This window comes from Melanostigma gelatinosum, assembly GCF_949748355.1.
Source record: "Melanostigma gelatinosum genome assembly, chromosome: 14".
Taxonomy (NCBI): Eukaryota; Metazoa; Chordata; class Actinopteri; order Perciformes; family Zoarcidae; genus Melanostigma; species Melanostigma gelatinosum.
This window is the reverse complement of record NC_136647.1, coordinates 13,706,118-13,728,984: the sequence shown is the minus strand read 5'-3', so window position 1 is coordinate 13,728,984 and position 22,867 is coordinate 13,706,118. Positions and strand designations below refer to the sequence as shown.

The following is a 22,867-nucleotide window of genomic DNA, read 5'->3' as shown; positions in this document are numbered from 1 at the left end:
TTTAAAATTCCACCGACGCAAGGGGTGTGGGCTAAATCCGATGAGACCTATTTTTTTGTCAGAGAGATTTGTTTTTTCTAAACTTTTTTTTAAATGAAGTAATCAGTCATTATTGACATTATCATTTCGGCAAAATAGTTTTGCCTGTTTTTGTTCCGCATTATATATTTATATGATTATTTTTGGTGTAAACATGTGAGCACTGTTTTAAGGGAAATTGGGCTGTTTCCACACGGAAGACATTCGTATGAAATAGGCTAGACTAAATTGTTAAAAGATCAATACGCTGTATGGACTGGTCATGTACAGCCAACAGTTAAAAAAACCGTGTCTTTCATTTTCCTTCCATGGAGGTTAGGGTCCCGTATTAACAACGTCAGTTGGCCGTGCATGTCCACTCTGTATTGCGGCAGCACGGTGGAAGTTCTACTTAAATAGCTTGCGTGTTAAATGCCATTTCCTACTTGTGTTAAATAAACGTAGTTGAACTGTTATGGAAGTCATCACAATATATTGCACAACATATAAAAAGCAGATAAACAAGTTGAATACAAGTTTGACAACACAGTATATTATTATCATTGTTAGTATATGTTACCATATGTATTGATTGTTTTATAGGCTACGTTACATAGGCTACTACTTACCACATGTACAGCAGGCCACATCATTATTTTCGTTATGTTATTGCCATCACACTACTACTATACAGCTATGTTAATAAATGCACGTTAAGAGTGCTCTTTCAGCAACAATTAAGCCATCTGAGGCTACAAAATGGACCGATTGCTTGCAGCGTGATTCAGTTCCGAGAAAGAAAAGAAAATTACGTTCAATATAGGATCACAAAATATTAAAAACGTGGCAGGAAATTGCTGATATTATGAATGTATAACACGTTAATCTCATCACTGCACTCTATTATTAAACAGCCTCCAGTAGACCTTGCTTCAGTTACCATAGTAACACAATCAGTGATACATTTTCAAAATAGTAAGACTTCTGACAGTCTGCCTCCACCTACAGCTCCAGAGATCAATCTTAGCGGTCACAAGACAGTTAACATGACAGCAACGAAGAAAGGAGAACACATTCATCTTGTTTTTGCTCTTGTCTTGTGAGATTCGGAATTGTTTGAATATTCTAGAGTCAAACTTTCTATATCTCAATGCCAATACAACTGAATAAATTGTATTTGGACCACAGTATTTGACCAACATTATATCTTCTCATCTTGGCCTTTAACTTCTTCTGTTTCACCAGTCAATTCAGGATTTAAGTGTGACAATTAAATCAATGACTCAGGTAAATTAGGCTTAGTGTTTGAAAAGAATGAACCAAACATCTCTCTATATTTTTCAATTGTCATTATTTATTGCTTCATGAAGTACACATGCTCACTTTTCTATTACATACAAATAACAAGTAAATACATGATGTATACAACTTGGTTGCAAATTAACCATCAACATCAAATATCTGTCACCCTGAGTCCCGCTCGGTCACCCTGCGTCCCGCTCGGTCACCCTGCGTCCCGCTCGGTCACCCTGCGTCCCGCTCGGTCACCCTGCGTCCCGCTCGGTCACCCTGCGTCCCGCTCGGTCACCCAGCGTCCCGCTCGGTCACCCAGCGTCCCGCTCGGTCACCCAGCGTCCCGCTCCGTCACCTTGCTTCAAGCTCCGTCACACTGCTTCACGCTCTGTTACTCTGCGTAACCCTCTGTCTTCCTGTGCAGATTGAAATACTTTTTTTACACTACCCTGATGACTCCGTCCTGGCAGCAGGACTGGGTCCTCCGCTCCTCACTCATAGTATTATTACAACGGGGTACGTAGCGCTGTCGCTCATGAGCACAACAACACAGGCACGGGAAAGCTTCTTCTTCTCCTCCCTTTTGGTGTACTGGCGGTTGGCAAACGAATTGGCGCATTACCGCCACCAACTGGTAAAATAAAATAAGGCATGAGACGTGTTGTATTTTGCCAGAGGGGGAAAATATGCTCATATTCCTGCAAAAGAATTGCTGCAGTGTGTGTACAAAGTGTGCGTGTGTTTTGTATTTATTTATATTTATTTAAGTATGCTGTAAACTGTTAACAGTTAACATATGTCTTACTGACATACATATACATATAAGCAGAGGAAGAGTGAAGATATTTTCAAACATGTATTTTTGGATTGGACATTTTATGTCTTAATTTTAATATATACTTTTAAATGATTCTAAAACGGATGATTTATTTTCATTATTTTAGCCGATTGTTGTAAGTGACTATAAAAGTAGTAATTTGGAAAGTGTATTATGTTCCATTTTGTTGCATAAGCAGCAAAATCATACTGAAATAAAATGAATGAGAAACAAAAAAGTACAACGTACTTACTCTAAGGATGCATACAGAGAACAGGGGGCTCCTGTGACTCAACTAAAATCATAAAACTGATTTATGGAAGCTGATCTGTCGTAACAACAACGGGTGTTCTCAGGAAATGTTGCTCCGCCCCCTCAGCTCCGCAGCTTCTTGACAATTGCCGAACTATGCTCGCGTGCCACAGCTGAATCTTTCCGCTGAACTGACAGAGAGGGACGCTGAGTGACAGAGAGGGACGCTGAGTGACAGAGAGGGACGCTGAGAGACAGAGAGGGACGCTGTGTGACGCTGCGTGCCACAGACTGACGCGTGCCACAAGAAGGATCTCGGCCCTGCTGAGAAAAAGTCGTGAGCTGAGACGCGTGTCCAATGAGCGCCTCCAAAGACGGCCCCCTCCAAAAGAGAGATTGAGTTTCCATATTTTTTTTTTCAACACATGACGGAAATGCATAAAGTCCGCAGAAGGCAGCAGTCGACTCAGCATACACAGGTGGAGAATGGGGCATGACCAGGAGGAGTTTGCACTGAATGGACTTGTACGACCTGCATTGTTTTAGAGTCCCGCACATTGGATTATGCTCTTCATCCTGATCTGTGGTTCTCACCGCATCCATTGAGTTTGCGGATTCAACATCGTTTTCGTTTTCTCTGATGGTCACTGCATTCTTTATTGAACACAAACATCGTCATGTTTATCAGAACAACTTTTCTCCTCTGCTTTGTGGTTTCACTCTCAAAACTTGTTCGTTGCATGGAAACTGAACTTTGCTTCCCCATTAGATTGGATAACCACAAACATGACAGGAGGGATTTTGACAACGACGTGGGAATCCTAAATGGAAAATGTGTTTTAAAAATACGAGCTTTCCAGCAGGAATTTGTGATCGATTTACACCAGGACTCGAATTTCATTGCGCCTTCCATTTCTAGCCAAGATGCATTCTGGCTCTCCAACACCGATGTCTCCACTGACCTGAGCCGGTGTTTTTACTCCGGATATGTGCACGCTGACCCACATTCGTATGCCGCTCTGAGCCTCTGTAAGGGTTTACGGGGTGCATTTGGCTTCCAGGGCTGGGAATATTTTATCAGCCCGGTGCAAAATGACACCACAAGCGTGGAAGGTGCGCACATCATCCGGCGCAGAACCAGCAACAACCTGAAGCTCAATTCAACCTCTAGGTGCGCAGTGGACAGCGACATAAGTATCCAAGTTGCGCAATCCTTGGAGAAATACAAGCGACTGCAAGATGACAAAAATGTGACCGAAACGATGCTGAAGAAGATGGGGAGAAGCAAAAGGTTCGCTTCCATCCCCAGGTACGTGGAGACGCTCGTGGTGGCGGACGAGTCCATGGCGCAGTTCCATGGAGACGACTTAAAATATTACCTCTTGACCCTGATGTCAGTGGCAGCGAAGCTCTACAGGCACCCCAGTATTCTCAACTCCATCAGCATCGTGGTTGTGAAGATCGTAGTTATATCCGAGGAGGACAAAGGACCCAAGGTGTCCGGGAACGCAGCCATGACGCTTCGAAACTTTTGCACTTGGCAAAAAAAGATGAACAAAAACAACGACAAGCAGCCAGACTACTGGGACACGGCAATCCTTTTCACCAGACAGGTAAACAAAAAGGGATTCATCTCAGTTCACGCTGCAGGGTCTGAAGAAACACAGGAGAATGTGTTATATTAGTAATGCGCAATTACGCACAGAAATGCGCAAATCTTTATTTAATCTGTATATGCTCGAAAAGAATGAGGCGATGATAAAGATTAAAAAAAACATCCAGTGTCTTTTGTGTGTAAGACATGATTGTGTTTGATAAGCTATGAATTAGTTTAGTTCATCTCTTATCAAACATAATCACTCCTGCTGCGTCAGGTAATTGGTTTCCTCTCAAAACACACTCTCCATGGCACTCAGTGAATGTACAGTCCACCAATACGTCACAGCTTCGACATTGAGGCTGGGTCAATAAGGAAATGAGCAATAGTCTCTTCATGGATCCTGAGAGGGTAGTTTTATAGACTTGGAACCCACCTCCGAGTTCTCGCAGCACTCCCAAATATTTGGCAGATGACACCGGGTCAGAGATGAAGTCATTACTCACACTCATTGGTCAGTGTGCAAACCGCTGATCGACGATGAACCGTCTGCTCTATGCATTCTGGCTACTTTGAGTTCATTTCGACATTGAACACTTTGAATAAAAGTTGACAAATCAAATCAGCAGGTATATATTTAATTACTGAGAATTGAAATATTTGGATACTGTTCAGTCTGCAGTCAAAGGGTCAACTGCAGATGAAAGAGTGGGAATGAAAGAGTGAAACGGTATAATGTGCTGAATTACCTTTGTGCTAACATGACCCGACACATGATCATATTGCAGACCTCAAACGAATGCTTGTTTTGACTGCAACTTTGCCAAATTTAAGTGCCACCAGGGACGCATTAGTCGGAAGTGTCCTGTTTCTCTTAGCATTTCCCATTCCTCCTCCAGCTGTGGGTTTTCCAGCCCTACCCACCGCCTCGCCTGCTCCTCATTAAACAGGCCCCTGAAGGGAGGAATGGAGGGAGAGGGGGAGTGATGTAGGAGGGGGGGGGGGGGGTTCCTATGTGCATGTCAGAGATGTCACATCCCTCCATGTTTCGGCCCCACCCGCTCAACCCCGGTCTGAAACAAGCCGCTCCGGAGGGGCAGTCGTGCACAGCTGCAGTCCGCCTGCACAGCTGCATCTTCACAACACATTCTTCACCCTGTCACACACATCCTCTCTCATTCATTATTTTTTGCCGTAACGCTCCTACGGCATGCTCTTCCTGTTTAGGCCATGACATCGCAAAGATGGGCCGCATTTTCCATAAAAGTATTTCAGCTACATAATCCAGGGCGTTAGCAGGTTCTGGGATCATACGCTCCCCGTGCAGAGTTTGTGTTTAAAATGACCCCATTCAACTGCACTGGAACTGCTTGGAGACGGTGAGTCACACGGCTGTAATCTGCAATATGAAGCAGTGAGACAGACGTCAAGGGATTCAGTCATTGTTTGAGTGACACGGTTTGAATTACATTTTTCTCAGCTTTATCTGTGAATACAAATAATATTCAATCCATCAGAAGGAATTCTCTTTCACAAACAAATGTACAAGATTGTTTCGGGCTTGCCGACATCATGTGCAAAACATCCAGCATCTCAACACTTGAGGTGCTCCAGTAAAGTACGAGAGGCCAGCGAATATGATCATGAAATCATGTTAAACCGCCAGATTGTGTTTGTGAAAATCGGATGTATTTTTCTTTACCAAACCTTTTGCCATTCAGGCCTCTAGCATACATACAAACAAGCTCGCCCCTCCCAGACTCAAGGTACTTATTATATATTCACACTTTAACTTCATATATCAAATAAGGCGTCTGCACAAAAGGCCCACTGATCATGGAGCATTCTGCTCAGCAGATCGCCAAAGGTCAAAAAGTCAACAACAGTCCACCTTCTGTTGCTTCACAACTTGGTGATAGAAATTAGTCGGTTTAGTCAGTGGTGTTTCGGTTTACCATGGCTTTCAATGGGCATTTAAGGCACGTCTATTGTTTGCTGTTTACCAGCCCACAGTGTAATTTGCTGGTTTTATGAAGACCAACTCGGTGTTGTCCAGAGGCAACTGCGGTCATCTTTAAACTCTATAGCCAGCATGACTGTTGTGTAAAGAATGTTGGAAGTTGTTCAGTTCATTAAGTTACACACAAAGTGTATTGTATGTGAACATCCAGTCTGTTAAAGACAAAGTCTGACTGTAAATCTGAAGTATTTAGGTTTTAGCTTGTTTGCCTTTACTTACATGATAGATAATTGGTTGAGAAAGAAAAGAGTACACCCAAAAATGCCACGTGCACATTGTAAACCGATACCGGCTTATCAGGCCTATTTTTCCACTCCTTTTTGTCTTGAGTTTAAAAAGTACTAGCTGAAACTCTGAGCAACGTGATCGACGGTAACGTGCCAGATGGCAGTTAAATGCATTGAAATCTGTACACAAAATAAAATGGAAATATTCCTTTGCTGAGATAACTTGCATATTGTTTTTAAATTGCAGAAACGCACACAAAATGCAAAGATAGATGACAGATGTGAGAAGTAGGTCAAAGCAAAGAACAAACTCATTGACACTGATGTTTCTTCTCCCATCTTCTTTTGCAGTTTTTTTAAATGTTTTGCTCATAAATGGCCCAATCGTTCAGATGTCGTCTGCACACGAGCACATCTGGCCTAAATTTGCGCAGGCCAACAATTGTGGGTTTCGTGGTTTATTCTAGGAGTGATTTGTCATCGCTCTCAGGGTCTTCACTTGGCTCGGTGTAGGTCCAGCGCAGAGGAGGGTTGCGAGGGCTGTGTGACATTAACCCAGTGCTTTGCTTTATCTCCAGCAGCTGACCTCCATTGGTTTTCTGTGTTTCTGGGGTTTGTAGAGACAGAGCTGTTTAGGAGCCAGGCAGATGGGCGGGTTCTCTGTGGCGGTTACTGCAGAATTTGTCCTGTGATTAGTAGGTTCAGCTCCAAATGGATGCTCGCTAAGATTGGGTTTTTTTAAAACCTTGCGGTGGAGAAATAGGTCATCTGGAAACTCTGCTCTGGCATGGAAATGTTATGATTGGGGACAGTTGCATTACCTCATAGAAGACGGTGTGCTCTAAACACTGTTGCCCACTAAAAATACTTCAAGACTGGGTGGTGGAAAGCCTGACTTAACACTATCTCATCTTTTCCTGATCTATAGAAGAAAAAAAACCTTCCTGTCATGACAACAAGACAATATAAGGATCAATCCAGTTTGTTGCAACTTGTCTTATGTTTGTACTTTTGGCCAACGCTCCTATTGGCATGAATACCAAGTTAATAGCTGAAGGGAACAAGGAGACATCACTAAAAAGAGGTCAGACAGGGCGAGAAACAGAAACAAATCACATGATCAGACAGGTTTCAAACAAACTGCAAGGTCCAATGTTTCTAATGAGATTACAATGTTTTCATAACACACAGAAATGAAGGCCAGTGTTACAAAAATCCAGACTTTTTCTCTGACTCTGACTCTCATATGAATTAATGCAAAATATATCAAATATATATGTAATTTTCTTTGTCTAGGACCTGTGTGGAGCTTCCACCTGTGACACTCTTGGCATGGCAGATGTTGGCACCATGTGCGACCCCAAGAGGAGCTGCTCTGTGATCGAAGATGACGGCCTACCCTCAGCCTTCACCACCGCTCATGAGCTTGGTGAGCCCGCACCATCCATTATTCAACACGCATTAGTACTGCGACGTTTCCTATAGCGTGAGCGCACGTGCACAGTTTACAGATGAAAGAATCCGTGTAATTCGTGACAGACGTCTTGACGTCTCGTTCCCTCTCGGCAGGACACGTGTTCAACATGCCACACGACAACGTGAGGGCCTGCGAGGACGTGTTTGGGAAACTGCAGGACAACCACATGATGTCTCCTACTCTCATTCAGATCAACCGCACCAGCCCGTGGTCCCCCTGCAGTGCTGCCATCATCACTGAATTCCTGGACAGCGGGCATGGTGAGCTTTCACGACCCCTGACCCCTGTGTTTGTCTGCTAGCAGCCCCACGGTTGTGTTTGAAGAGGTGGAAAGTCAAAGTCGAGACAGACGCAAACAGACACTTACAAATCATTGAAGGGTAACTACACAGATTTTACGCATCAAAGTCTGTTAACACGTTTTGGGGAGCACTGCATCTGCATGAGGCTAGCAGCTCGAGGCTACATTAGCTTCTACTAGCATAAGACACCAGCAGTCGCGTTGCATTGTGGGTAATGTAAGGACCAGGTTTTGAGAAGGAAAATGTCTTTGGGTTTGCTGCAACACTTTTCATACTTTTTCTTTTAAACTTTCTACCATCAATCCGACAATGTCACAGGAGAGCAATGCTAAATTGAGGACGCACTCCTTTAAAGGGCCACCAACAGTGCTTAAAAAACACATAGTTAGCGGTTAATCACATTAGGAGAACACATATTCATTGTATTATTCATATAATCTGACCTTTTTCTGTTTACGGTTCTGTTAGTCCGTTGATCAAGATATGCAGTTCTTGAAGAGGAGCAGGCTCTCTTTGTGACATTTACTGGGTTTTACTTCATTTGCCTGGGTTAAACAAAACCTCTTAATCTGCAACAGTCGTTTGAGGTAAATGCAAACGAGAGCATGATTGAATTTTAACATCAGTCTTGCTTCAAATATGACATCTAACCCTAAACCTGTATAGCACCATGCTCGTGGAAAAGAAAAGCAAAGCCAGAGAGAAATTCATTCGGTTGGATGCGGATTGTTTGCCAAGCAGGCCAGACCGCAGGACTAAGCCTTGGAGCAATACTAAACGTTTATTTTAAAACTGCCCCCACATCTGTCCCAAATTAGAGAGCTTGTTTTGGGGAGAGTCACCACAGTGGTTTGGACAGAGAGGTGTATCTGCCCAGGGTTTCCCATGCAGGTTTACGCCAAAAAGACACACTTCTTTCTGTGTCCAGAGATGGTCTGAGAACAAAAGAACACAAACTGGTCCAGAGCGAAGAACATTTTAGACTTGACAGGGAGTCATTTCTATCCAACAATCTTGTAAGTTCGTTTCTCCAGGCCATCTGTCATAAATCTACACTTCAAAAAGCAGCCGAAAGAAGGAAAAAAAACAAACATGTTGCCACATGCTTGAGGCAGTTTTCATGCAGTGCTGCGCCCAAAATGATTTGTAACCTGTTCATTTCCACACACACACGATACCAGCTATTGTTTTCAATGATTGCTCTTTGGAGAGAAAGAGTAGGAAGGAAGAGGTGAGGCTCAGCTAGTTCAGCGTAGAGTGACTTGTTTATATTGGATTGTACTCTCAGTCAATCAGTGTTTCTCTGCCAAATTTGCAATGAAATGGGAGTTAACTAATTTGCCACCAGTTACAGCTCATTCACTCACTGCTTGGTTATGAATTCACGCGACACAAATGGCATGATAAACACTTCAAAGCGAGTGCACGTAGGTTTAGTGCAAATGCTTGTTTTGGATGTGTAAATTCCCCATAAGGGTGAGAAGTTGTGTGATAAAAAACAACAACCACCTCCTGGAAACCTTCTCATCCAGTGACGTTGATCTTTCATGTTTCCAAGCACCTATTATCAGCCTGTTCCTGGAAAAGTTTCTGGTCGCCATTTGTAAATGGAGTCCTTTGACCTTTGAACTGCTCGCTTGCCATTATGTCATTTTGGTTTAAAGTTATAGGATTTTAAACTCATTTCTAAAAAGTTAAGATTATTCATAGTATAACTTTATTCCTGGGTGGGATGACACATGAGAGGAAGAGCTTGTGGGTTTTTAGGGAGAAGTTAGGATGGGGGTGAGTGGGTGGGGGGGGCGCTCATGTATGTGCGTGTGGTATGTGGCATACAGTGAATGCACTGCATCAGGCTGAATTTTCACTTCAAAGAGCCCAAATCACCAGGGCAATGTCTGTTTACAGCCTCCAACCAACAACCCCACCCACAACACACACACACACACACACACACACACACACGCTGAATGAAAAGGTTAGTGGAAATATTGATGAAGAAATGCAGTTTTTCATGATTTTGTGGGAGTATTTTGGTGAAATGTTGGCTCTTACTTTAAATGCGTGTTGAGTGCTCAAAGGTGGACAAGACAGGCAATGAACCCAGAGATAACAGTTGCTTCATTGCGTTGCTCACCGAGTCTCCCTCTTCCAGGGGAATGTTTGCTCGACCAGCCTCCGAAACCGTTGGTCCTCCCCGACATACTGCCGGGAACGTCCTACATCCTCGACCGCCAGTGTGAGCTCGCGTTCGGAGAAGACTCCAAGCCCTGTCCCTTTATTCAGCCGGCGTGCGGCCGTCTGTGGTGCACAGGGAAATCCAACGGCCACCTGGTGTGTATGACTCGTCACTTCCCCTGGGCGGATGGCACACACTGCGGGGACAATCAGGTCTGCAACCAAGGGGTCTGCTCTAACAAACAGGTCCGAAATGTGAAGGTAAGGCTCACGAAAAGACAGAGTTCTTGAGATAGACGTTTACCTCGACTGAGGCGTGATTGAGGAACGGCCTTTAAACCACTGGTTTGTGCATTTCCAGGTGGACGGACGCTGGGGGAGGTGGGGCCCGTTCGGCTCCTGCTCACGCACATGTGGAGGCGGCGTCCAGCTCTCCAAAAGAGAGTGTAACAACCCGGTTCCGTCAAATGGGGGTAAATACTGCCAAGGGGTGAGGGTCAAATACCGCTCCTGCAACCTGAACCACTGCCCTGATGCAGGTACGAGGCTCTTAGCAAACAACTATGTCCAATGGCATTTTTTCCCGAGCGTCCGCCCCATTTCACCTCATATTTTCTCCCTCTGTGTAGGTAAGACTTATCGCGAGGAGCAGTGTGCAACCAGTGGCCGCAGTTTTAACAGTAACCGCATCGACCCCTCCGTGGTGTGGGTACCCAAGTACTCTGGAGTGTCCACCGACGACAGGTGCAAACTCATCTGCAGGGCTAACGGCACCGGCTACTTCTATGTCCTGGCACCCAAGGTAAACAGCAAGTTTATTTTCTTCTTTGTCTGAACAAAATTCAAAGATAATGTGATCGGTGATTGGAGACAAGTCATGATAAATTAAGGTTTTGAGATAGTGTCAGGAGATAAGTTAGGAGAACATGAATAAACGTCAGCCAGCTGCCTCTGATGTAAGTGCAAAGAGTGAAAGAAGGAATGAAGGCGAGGAGGAGAGTTTCACTCTTTCAGATAGCAGGGTGTAGAGTGAGCTTCAGCAGCAGTGAGGCCGGGTTCACACTTCGGTCCATCATACCGGCTCAGGGAGAGCAGATAAGAGTGCTCAGGGGACACAGAGCTCTGAGTCACGGATAAGCTGCATGTTTTAACCATCTAGTTTTGACTTTGAACCAAAACAACGAGTGTACAGTACTTACTGTGGACAGTTTAGTTTAAAATATGAGCGGGAGTTTGGTTCATAAGGTGTCGGATACATTTTAGGATGAAAAAAATATAAATTAGGGAACTCGCAACCGCAACAAAGTGAACCTAAGACGAGCAGTGAGGCTCACTTCAGATTGTATCTTACATCTTCCTGGTGTATTGACTGTAAAATACATTTGTCCGTAACGAGTACATTTATGAGGGAGAATTTCAATGTTTATTTTGTCTGCTGGCCTATTTGCCTAATTTAGAAAAAGCAGGACAGTACAGGATATAGAACTGTTTTTATACTTTAGTAACCTGGAATAAAGATATAAAGCAAAGTAAACTCACAACGGACTGTTATATAAAGAGAGTATCGACCCATTTAAAGTTCCTGCTGTGTTTGCTGCAAAGAACAAAATAATAATTCTGTACTTAAAGTATATGGAAAGCTAACCTCGTAGTGTCTTTGTACAAACAAGGTTGTGGACGGGACTCCGTGCTCCCCTGACTCCACAGGAGTGTGTGTCCAAGGGAAGTGCATCAAGGCCGGCTGTGATGGAAAAATTGGCTCCACCAAGAAGTTTGACAAGTGTGGAATCTGCGGAGGTGACAGCAAGGGCTGCAAAAAGGTGTCGGGACTCTTTACAAAGCCTCAGTGAGTAAAATCCACATCGTCATGGGACATTGCTAACGTCATTCTTACCCCGGCCCTTATTTAAACACGATAGCATTATCAACTATTTACTATTTTGAGCTCTCATTGACTGCAAAATGTTTTGGCATGCAGGCACGGCTACAACTTTGTGGTCATGTTACCGGTGGGCGCAGCCAACATAGACATCCGTCAGCGAGGCTACAGGGGAATGAGGAGCGATGACAACTATTTGGCGGTTAAAAACAGCAAGGGCCACTACCTGCTCAATGGGAACTACGTGGTGTCGGCTGGAGAGAGGGACGTCATCATACAGAAAAGTCTGCTGCGCTACAGCGGCACATCCGGCCTCGCCGAGACCCTGCAGGCCGTGAAGCCCTTGGGAGAATCCCTGACTGTGGAGGTGCTGTGTGCGGGTCAGATGACGCCGCCTCGCATCCGCTACTCCTTCTACCTCGCCCGTCAGACCAAGGAGGACAAGACCCTGAAGAAAGAGGGGCGCGTAGACTCCCACAACAGTGTTCTGGCTGAGGACAGCGTCAAGGAGAACGGGGGAGACACCCTGAAGAAGTCTTACGGAAAGGAGGATCCTGCTCTCGGGAAATGGATATCAACAGGTTGGGATCGGTGCTCAGTGACCTGCGGCGGCGGGATCCAGAGGAGGATGGTGCAGTGTCTGAGACCGGACGGGAAGCCAGGGTCGTACTGTGATCCTTCACAAAGACCCTCGGCCACCAGGGTTTGTGGAGACCCCTGTCCGGAGTGGTTTATTGGGCAGTGGTCACCTTGCTCCAGAACCTGTGGGAAGGGCTTCAAGAGACGACCGTTGCACTGCAAAACCCAAACTGGGCATCTGCTCCCAAGGGACCACTGCACTGGCATACGCAAGCCACAGGAGCTGGACTTCTGTAACCTAATGCCTTGCTAATGACTACAACTTATAAAATACAAATCTTTGTTATGTTTTAAAAAGACTGAATCGAATCCTCCTGCAAGTATCACACACACACACACACACACACACCGTGTCTGTCGGGTGCAACTTTTTCCACCTGCATCATGGGAAACCAAGAATTTTGGAAGGAGCGTGAAAGCCGCAGGATGAATGCTGTAAGATATTTTTCACTGCCATCACTCTGACTTCAAAAGACATTGTCATGGTCTAACTCTGATGGCAAAGTACCACGGTAGAAAGGTCAAATAAAATGCAGTGGGATCCTTTGTACTGTCAGCACAAATTCACATTTGCAAGCAATCAATCTAGTTTTGAATCTGAAACCCATTTCATGTCATAATGTTTTAACTGTTGAGGCTTCAAAGTTTCAGTGGAGTCTTATAAATGGATCAGCGAAGCCTTCTGGTTTTCCAAACAACGACTCCAATATACAAGGATTGACGTCCATAACTTCTTACAGCCTGGACTAATACGTAATGTTCACATGATTAACATTATGTGCGAACTTCATCTGCCATTACAGGTGTTTTTTCAGAGAGTCTTTAACTTGGAATTAATTTAAGAAATGAAACGGATCACATCATTTACATGGTTGTACTTTCTGTTCTGCTGTTGCTGCATCTATACAATGCAAATAAAATCAGTTGGTTAACAGCTCGAGCAGATAAAGTTTGATACCAGATTGGATAGATATCTTCAGTAACAACCACTGTGTTTTACTCCTGATACTTTCATGGAAACCAACAATAACGATGCAGCCAGCATTGCTGCTCCAACACTAGGAAGCGGTAAACATTTTCTGCAGAAACTCACTCAGCAGCAGTCATAGAAACAGTTTGAACTAGAATCTGAAGTCCCATTGGTGAAACAAAGCAGGCCAGGAGACAATGGTCAGTGGTCCCTGTCAGCTGGTTTGTCCGCCAGCTCAGTGATTTCATCAGGCTGCAACCAACATAACAGTGCTGATCTGAGATCAGCTATAATATAGCCCTGATCTTATCGCCATAATAGCCACACATGCTGTATTCAATTCCCGCCTCCTGTGTTCAGCACGTTTGATTGCTTCATTCATTTATGTTATCATTCGACCACAGCAATTGTCTTCTCAGTTCATGATGTTCAGCCATGTCGAGTCACGCCTGTCTGGCACAGTTACCACTGTAATTTATTATCAATGAAACGATAAGGCGGAGAGGGGAAGAAAAACTGGCAGGCCCTCCGTTTTGCTGTACAGAATTTGTGTTTTTTTGGATCACCTTGTTCGTGGCCCCAAAGCCAGAGCCAAGCTGTTCCTTCTACAAACTTGCTGAAATCCTGTAATCCATTATATTCTTGTTTTGTTTCTTAACGGGGCCACATTGTCCAGTCCAACATCCAACTAAAGGATGGATCCTGCGTTAGTTGGGTTATAATTTTTTAATTCGTATCAGCTTTTGCACGTTGTACAGCAAAAGAAAACTATGACCTACATGGGCTGTATTGTATACTATGTATATATTTATTCAGCTCTGTGCAAAAAATAATGTAAATACTTTTTAAATACTTTTTTACACAGGCATTTGTAATTGTCTTTGACTTCAGTGTATTTATTCCAAAATAAAGCCATTCGTGTATAATTACCACTAATACTGCATTTTCTTTGCCCTGTTCTGCAATTATTCATTGTTACTGTCCAGGCTCAGTCACAATGTTTTACGTAAATGCAGTCAATTCAAATGCAATTAGTAGATTGCATTGTAGACTCGTGGGGATGAGGTGAATCCATGCATGGTTTGAGCTGTTTATTCGCACCTTTGAGTCCAAAATGGAATTAGCCATCGTAGCACTAGCTGTGTTGCACCTTTTACTTGTATTGCTCCTCCTCTGCTGGAGTAGGCCATGACCTTTATCCACTAAACAGTTCACACACAGTTATGAGACATACACACAGTTGAGAGACAGCTACAAAAATGACTTTTAAATGAACTGTGTGAACTCAGCGACCAAGCCAAGCTATCGAGCTAGCAAGCTTGCTAAGTGACCAAGCTCATTAGCTCAGACAGCTTTTATTTTCCTCTTCATTTACTTTTTATTGAATGAGATTGTTCACAAAGGTGGACAAAATGCCAGGAGGCACAAAACCTAAAGATAGCTGCCCTTGACTTAGCGCTTCTAGATAACCTTCACATGACTGCTAAATCCTTCATCTTAGTAAAAGGAAGCCACATTTGTCCATACGCTATAGTCCAGAAAGTTTGAGGGAAGGCTAAATGCACTGAAAGCCATTCATTCAGTTAAAGTTAAAAGCATAGTTTTTGCCAAAAATGTATAATACTGCCAGAGGGAGAACAATTACAGAGCCCATACTGAGCAAACTTGCAGCAAGGATCAGCATGAAAACTAAAGACAAGAGAGGAAGCAGATGAGGTGTGGACTATGAGAAATGTGCCAGGACATATGCTTCCTCCCTGTGAAGTATCCAAACCAATCACCAGCTCTCACATGTGCAGCCACAGTAGAAGCGCAGAGGTGAGATGGGTGGCCAGCGTGCCTTGCAGCAGTTCACCGTAGCCTATTAACTCTACTTTGCCGTGCGTTTGTTTCACGGTCAACATTTTAGAAATGCAACTACTGATATTTTCCACGAAGTTGACGTGGACTCATTCTCCCCCCGTCTGTGTCTACGACCAGTCCAAGAATGCAGCTGTGTGTGAGAAGGTGGAAAATTTGAATTGTGCGATTCTGGCATGATGACTTATGCATGTCTGAGGACTTTGAGAAAAAAGGTCAGAGTCTAGCATGGGAGGTCTTGTGTCAAGATATTTCTTTTTTACTTTTTAAGAAGGAAGTGATATGTCAAAAAGGCTGAACATTCTGACCTACAGAAGAGCAGATAGAGGAAAACCTGGAGGGGAGCCAATGGAAATATTTATTTGTTCCCCTCCTTGCCTCTTGCCTGTGTTTATAGTCATATCTAGTTGCAGGTTTGATGGCTATAATTGAGCCAGACTCTATCAAAAAGAATGTTTGGCCTTACCGGTTTCTCTTAAGTGATGCTTTTGAAATGGAAAAACAACTCTTTTACATTGGGAGGCCCATTTTAAATTTGAACTTAAAGAGTAACTGCACACATAAATGTGTTTTCTAAGATATAAACTAAATTATATGACTGTACTGTAGTAAAAAAACAGCAATGCTGGTGTTAATATAGACATTTTGTAGTTGGGCCCCAATCCCAGGATGCCCCTGGTGTCTTTTCCTGTGAACCAGAGTGTATTTCACTGGTTTCTTTTTGATTAACCGCCACTAGATGTGTGACACAGCTATGTCAAGGCAGTTTTATTGCTCAGGACCCCAAGGAAGCACATTGTTGGTTGTACATTTGTTTTTATGAGCTGTTCTAAGCACTCGGCCCCTTCTGAACAGGCATGTTTTGAACCGTCACTGCATTGATTGAAATGGTTTTGAAAAACGTATTTGAATTAGAAAAAAAAGGCGAACAGTAAAATCTCTGCACATACTGCCCTTTTTTAAGCATCCATCAGGTATTTAAAACTACCAAAAGTTTTCATAAAGTGGAATTGGAAAACACTGAACCACCAACACCTGCACCCTCGTACGTGGTAAATGGACATGTCTTAAAATCGGTGTCTTGGACTGGAGGAGCCAGGGTGTCACAAAGAACTACTCTCACCAATGAATGAGACGACAAACTCTATTCTATTCCTGCAAATCATAAGTCCAGCTTCTTTCACCACTGCTGCAAAGGCTCGACACTGAGCCACAATTTTGACTCGCTGGGTCAGCCATCAATGCATTTCCTGTTTTTAAAGAAATTACCCATAGCTCCACATTCTTGTGGTGCCTTTAATAGTTCCCCTACCAAGGAAAGACTTATCCCTAATTAGTGAAACCATTATAAACTGGTTGAGACCTTAGAGTTTCTGTAAGTAATTAGGGTGAGAAGCCCAGTGACAAGTTTTCTATGTGGCGTCTTCTGTCTGATCAGCAACACATTTTTGTTCTTGCAGCTATTGCTGAGTCGGATGGACTGCACACCACAGACCATTTTTAAAGATATCCACTGTCAAAGAAGTGCTTTGTACAGAGTCCACGTGATTCTGAATGGGTACATGGAAAGGCCCAATGAGCAGTCTCATTAATGTGCATCTCTGAGGAGGTCTGCTGACTGCAGCAGGAACGGGATCTGTCCGCAAACAACAGTGATGATGGATCCACAGCTGAACGATTCTAATGGTTCATCTCATTGTGGCTGAGTTAAACAGCATGCCACTTTATTGGCACATTTCTGTCTGTTGTACGGGCATGGCTTTGTTGACCACCAAACATTATCATCAAGTCAGAAGCAGTTATCTGAGCACAACTATCATTTAGTCCTCTGCTGCCCTGTAGTAATCTAGCAAAAAAGGCCACTTTGAGGGAAAGTTGTGAGGATTCTTGTGCGTACACTAAATACAAAGCTATCATCGGCTAACTGAGCTTAGCACAAAGACAGGAAACAGAAACAGCTAGGCCAGCGACTCTGTCCAAAGTTGTTTTCTGCGTGGGGACGTACGGGGGGATAACACTTGTTATTGGTTGACGTCGTCTATGACTTTGCATTGGTTCGGCTATGCAGGTGTTTTTTACACTCTAATTGATTCCTACCTGTTTCAACAACGAAAACAGGGAGATTGTCTTCAGTCTCTTGCTGAGTGAAGCAGTTAGAGGCTGACTTCTGAGCCAACTGTTTGGGAGTCTCCGCCGTTTCCGTGCAACTGGTTCCGACTAAGAAAATAGTCTGACACATTATGGCAATTCAGAGTTTTTACACTTCCAATTTTGTCCAGCTGAACAAACAAGATATAACATGTTAATTGTGGTATAACCTTTCCCGTCTAACTCTGGTTAGATGTGTCTTTTTTCAATCTGGGATCCACTTGTTTGATACTTACCACTTAACAGTTCCATGTAAACATGGATACACTAGTCATATGGAAACTTTGCAGGACAGATTTCTGATGCGTCTGTTGATACAGAACTAAACCAGTCGGCTCTGGTGGCACAATATGATCGCAGCACATTGGCTCAGCTCCAAGCCTAACAAAGATGGTTAGGTCACCGGCCACTGAGACACTCTCCTTTGGCCTGGCTTGAGGGGAAACATGTACGAGGATAAATGGGATAAAGATGGGAACATAAATTCCAGAATCTGCTCTTCTTTTTGTCATCACAGTCTTCTAAAATTAATGTTCATAAGGTGAACATTTTTGGGTCCAATCTGAATGTCTGGTTTATAATGGTTTCTTGAAGAAAAGGACAGAAACTAGTCAGCTGCAGGGAGTATTTTGGATATCTGGAGAGATAAAGCCCTGACATCAGTCTGAGCTTGTTTGTGCTGCATGTCTTTGTGAGGACATGGTCACTGAGGACATTCCTTTGGCCAGAGCTTAATATTTACTAAATCTCAGAGCATTTAAGACGAGTAATGACCACGTTCTGAACTCAAGCATTTAGTGTCTCAAAGCAAAGCTTTGATAGCTACATGATGCAGACATTTTAGCCTTCATCCATGATGTTCATGAGATTAGGCCGGTGCGAGTACAGACACCGGACACTACAGAAAATAACAGCCTTTTTAGCTGTTTGCAATGGGAGACAATGGACCTGTTCCCTTTGACGTTAAGCCTGGCATTATAAAGAAAGACTGGCATTTTATTTAAATCGACAGCAGTATCAGTACCGAGCCAACAACGGCACCACCCTATGGTTTCAGCTTCAGATGAGATGTGAACTTAAGGTGTGTGCTTCGTAGGGCCGTCCCTATTCTGAGTAGAATAACTCCCATGTGATTTTGTCAACTAATCGATTAAATCCACAATCTGTAAAACTGAGTTTCTCCACAAGGAATCATGCAAAAGCACCACTTTATATCTTGTGTTTACTGGAGACGTGCTCATAGGTTTCTTGGAGATAAGTCATTCAGCTGGAGAAATCAAACAAGCGTTAAAGATGACAAATGTGTTTCTTTTAGTTGAAAGGTTGGTGTAATAATCTCGGTTCCTGTGCAGTCTCATAATCTTCTGAATCACTGGGCGTTTCCCAACATCCTGTGAACCCTTAAAGCAAAAGCAATGGCTGACCCTCGTCAGTGGCTGCATAAGTCAAATATGGTCATTTTTAGAGGCATGGAGGGGTTTAAAAACTAGCCATTCGCTAGAAAGGCTGCAAAGATTATGGAAAGGTCTGAAAAAATAAACATCATTTCTGGTTCTTTTCTGGTTCCTGTTAATCATCATCGGGGTTGCAACCCCCAGGTCGGTAACCACTGTTTTTAGAGGGAAGCCCTTCTGTTTTACGACCACTCCTCCAGTTTTTGAATTTATGCTGCAACTCCCACCATCAGTTCTCCATATGAACCGCTTAAAAAAAGTGTCTGTAGCAATTCCACCACATCAAAATGCATACAATGGAAACACTGGAACATGGCCATTCATGGTTTCTTTCTTTCTTTTGCTACAGTGGAGTTATACGAGCGTCAAGGTGTGTGTTTGATGATAGATGAGTTCAGTTTAGTTGTTGCTCAAGGCAAGGGTGGAATGCATATTTTAGTGTTTGAGTGCAAGGTTGTTGATATTCAGACGTGCAAAAACTAGAAAGCAAGAGTGGTCCGTATGTATCGGCACATATGCTGATGTTGAAACACGTCCTGTAACGCAGCCAGCTGTACATTGCTTCAGTGCAGCTGTACGATACATAATTGAATGTTTCATTTGAGTTGCTCATCTGAGGACACACCATCGGGCCGAAATCTGGGGTTTCATATTCCATTGACTCCAATCAAGAGGTTTTTAAGGTCCCAGAATGAAGAGAGAGATTAAGTAGAACCATGTGCGTCTTTATGAGAGGGGGTATGGTAAGTACCCAAAAGTGGGGGGCTTGTTTTAGACTTCTGACATTTATTCACACACTATAATTTGGATCACAAAGACAAACCCAGGCGAATGAAAAATATGGCATCAATCATGGAGCTGTGATCAAAGTCACAGAGTGTATACAGAACACTGGAAGAGCAGGACACGGGCTGGCTGCTTTGGCCACTCATAATCTTACTCATGAATGTTTTGGGTGGTCTGGCCGCTTTGGGTCCTTTGTTTGAGCCAAACTCAGAGCAAGCTTGACATGCCTGTAACATGCTCAGGGAAAGTCCAGTGGTGACTGGCCAGAAAATGAGAGTTACCCTTTGGGAAAATAAAAAATAAAAAACTGCAATCTGTAATTCATCAGCAGAATGAAAGTATTGCAGTGCATAATGTATTCAAGTTACGGTTTTCATCTGCAACAATGTAGAGCAAACTCTCTCCTTCCTCTGGTTTCTGGCTGGCTGTGCCTCCTGGTTCCAATGGGGGAATGCTAATGATGCTAGCGAGCCACTTTAGGGAAACAAAATGGCAAGTTTTTCCTATAATGTGACAAGTTCCTGGCGGAGACGAATAATCTGCTGAATTTCAAAACATCACGTTATGCCTTTAACCTTGGCCCAGAAGAGAAGTAAAGTCCTGCTGGCTGCATATGTGCATGCGTATGCGTTTGAATTTCGGCCACATCAGTCCGGCCCCGCCGGTCCCCAAAGACCCAGTTAATTTCTCACTGGCTAAGCATCTTGAAGGGAGAAGTGAGAGGATGAAGTCACGATGCTATAAATCTATAAAACTGAGTCTTTAGAAGGAAAAAAGAACATTTTATTCAACTATATCGCCGTCTGAATCAAAATGTGGACTACAACGCAGTATCATTAAAGTTCACGATGACGCTTTAAGTCTCTAATCTCTAAATGAGCAGTTGAGAGCTCTAATCATAAATCATGATTTATGAACAAGCGCAATCAAGGCCAGGATACCGCTAATCCAAACCTGATGGGGGCAAAACAACCTAAAACATGGCTGAAGAAACGCACCAGACCTGTTTAAGAAAACAAAGAGAGAAACTGGACGAGCTTTTCTTTCTTCCAGCAGAACAATATAAAGGAACAGCAGAGCTGACCCCTCCTGTTGGCTTCTCAGTGGCGGTATCGGGTGAACTGGAATGCGTATCAGAAAGGCAGCGAAAGTGAAGTCATCAATCCTGGTAGGGGATGAATAGAGCTCTCTCTCATGCTACGTGTATGGCAACGTGTATGGCAAGTGTCATTGTGTTTCCAATCTCCTTTATTTAGTGCTAGTTTTCGGATCACACTTCAGTCACATTAAAAATGAAATCAATATGAAAAAGCTCAGCTCTCAACCTCTCTAACCCTCACACCAAGGGGTGCCACAAGTGTTAAAATATAATAATATGTTTGAAAATGTATTTTTTCTCCAGTTGCAAATGTGCAATGACTTCTGGGGGAAGAGTGCACACCAGACATCAGACTTGATAGATTATGTTCAGGTGCACCACTGTTTTTTTTGGTGCTTCAGACTGTGAGCATTTAATCCTGCGAGTCTGATTCATCAAACCAGCAGCAGATCATCGTTCTCCAGCTGTGAAACTCAAAGATCGACATGAGTAATGATTGATATTACGATGACCGTGAATAATGGGTTTCCCTCGCTCAGGTTTCTATCGGACTGGAGGGGACCGACAACTGTGACGTGGCTGAGAGCCAGAAGACGGCTCGGGGGCAGATTTCAAATAAAGGAGACATCGAGGAAGATGTAGACAAGATTTACAAGAAGACTTTGTGCACTGAATGCCAGTGTGACACATTTCTAAAATATAGAATTTAACTCTTCACATCCTAGACAATAAAGGTCAGGAAAAAATGCGTTGAAACGAAAAGCATAGACAAGAAAAAGATGTCAGATCATCGCGACAGCAGAAAACATACGTCATCTGAGTTTGAATACAACTCTTAAATTATTATTCTATAATGTATTCCCTAGAAACACAGTGTGGTGGTGATACTTCCTGGGAGACCTTGAGGGCCTGTGATCAAGTGATGAAATGTCGGGAGGCACTTAGCTTTCCTCCTGAAATTGAGCAGCTTGAACAGATCTTTTGTATTTAAGGCTAACTGTCTACAATCAGGCACACTGTGATTTGAGCGAAATGCTAACGTGAGCATGTTAACATGCTCACAATGACAATGCTAGCATGCTGATGTTTAGCAGTGTGTATCATGTTTTTAGTTTAGCCTGTTAGCGTAATGACATGTATAAAAAAGCACTTAATACTAAGTAGAGCTGAGTTATTAGTTCTTACATAGATCAGATGTATTTAGTCATAAACTAAAGTATGGGACGTATTTAAATGTTGATCCGACGGTGGCAATACATGCAAAATCTGGTGATCACTAAGACATGACAATTCATCCTGAGGGGAACCTGAATGTGTGCACCAAATTGAATGGCAATCAACAAATGCAAACCTCGTGGTGGCGCTAGAGCAAAAGTCAGGGGATCACTGAAGGATTCATCATCTGGGAACCATGAATGTGTTTGTACCGAGCCAGCTAACAGTTTTGGGAAGATATTTTATACCGACCGGGCCATCCCGACAGCAATGCTGCTAGAATGGTTCAAAACCAACCAAAAAGAAGGGAACCCCTCCCAGATTGGTAATGGTCAAGTCCTTTCTTGGCCTAACAAAGTATCATCGCAACTGAACTGAAAGGAAACTGAAACACAGTGGTCATGAAGTCACAATTCCTCTGTTGTTACAGTTACGAGTTTGTGTTTGTTGTGACATTTTCCCACTGTGATTCTTGAACCTTTCCAGGCAAGAACTAAAGACATATTGACTTACTCCTCTGAGGCATCGATACATTTATAGTTAATGAAAAACGAAGCAGAAAAAAACCAACATGTGGTCATGATAGCTCCTCTTTTATTTTCCTCACAGCACAACTCATTTGATAAACTGCCCGAC

The 22,867-nt window shown here is 43.3% G+C and overlaps 1 protein-coding gene across 2 annotated transcripts; it reads left to right on the top strand.

Annotated features, from left to right (window-relative positions):
• The first annotated feature begins 1,643 nt into the window (after positions 1-1,643).
• Positions 1,644-14,601, top strand: LOC306788389 (A disintegrin and metalloproteinase with thrombospondin motifs 15-like). 2 transcript variants are annotated; one of them, XM_079283910.1, is made up of 8 exons: positions 1,645-3,993; positions 7,521-7,653; positions 7,794-7,961; positions 10,159-10,442; positions 10,543-10,720; positions 10,811-10,983; positions 11,852-12,027; positions 12,160-14,601. In XM_079283910.1, the coding sequence occupies exons 1-8, from the start codon at positions 3,058-3,060 to the stop codon at positions 12,950-12,952; spliced, it is 2,841 nt and encodes a 946-aa protein (XP_079140036.1). In that variant the 5' UTR covers positions 1,645-3,057; the 3' UTR covers positions 12,953-14,601. The 2 variants fall into 2 exon arrangements, with proteins under 2 accessions (XP_079140035.1, XP_079140036.1); XM_079283909.1 differs by having other exon boundaries at positions 1,644-3,993; positions 10,543-10,983.
• Positions 14,602-22,867: the final 8,266 nt, after the last annotated feature.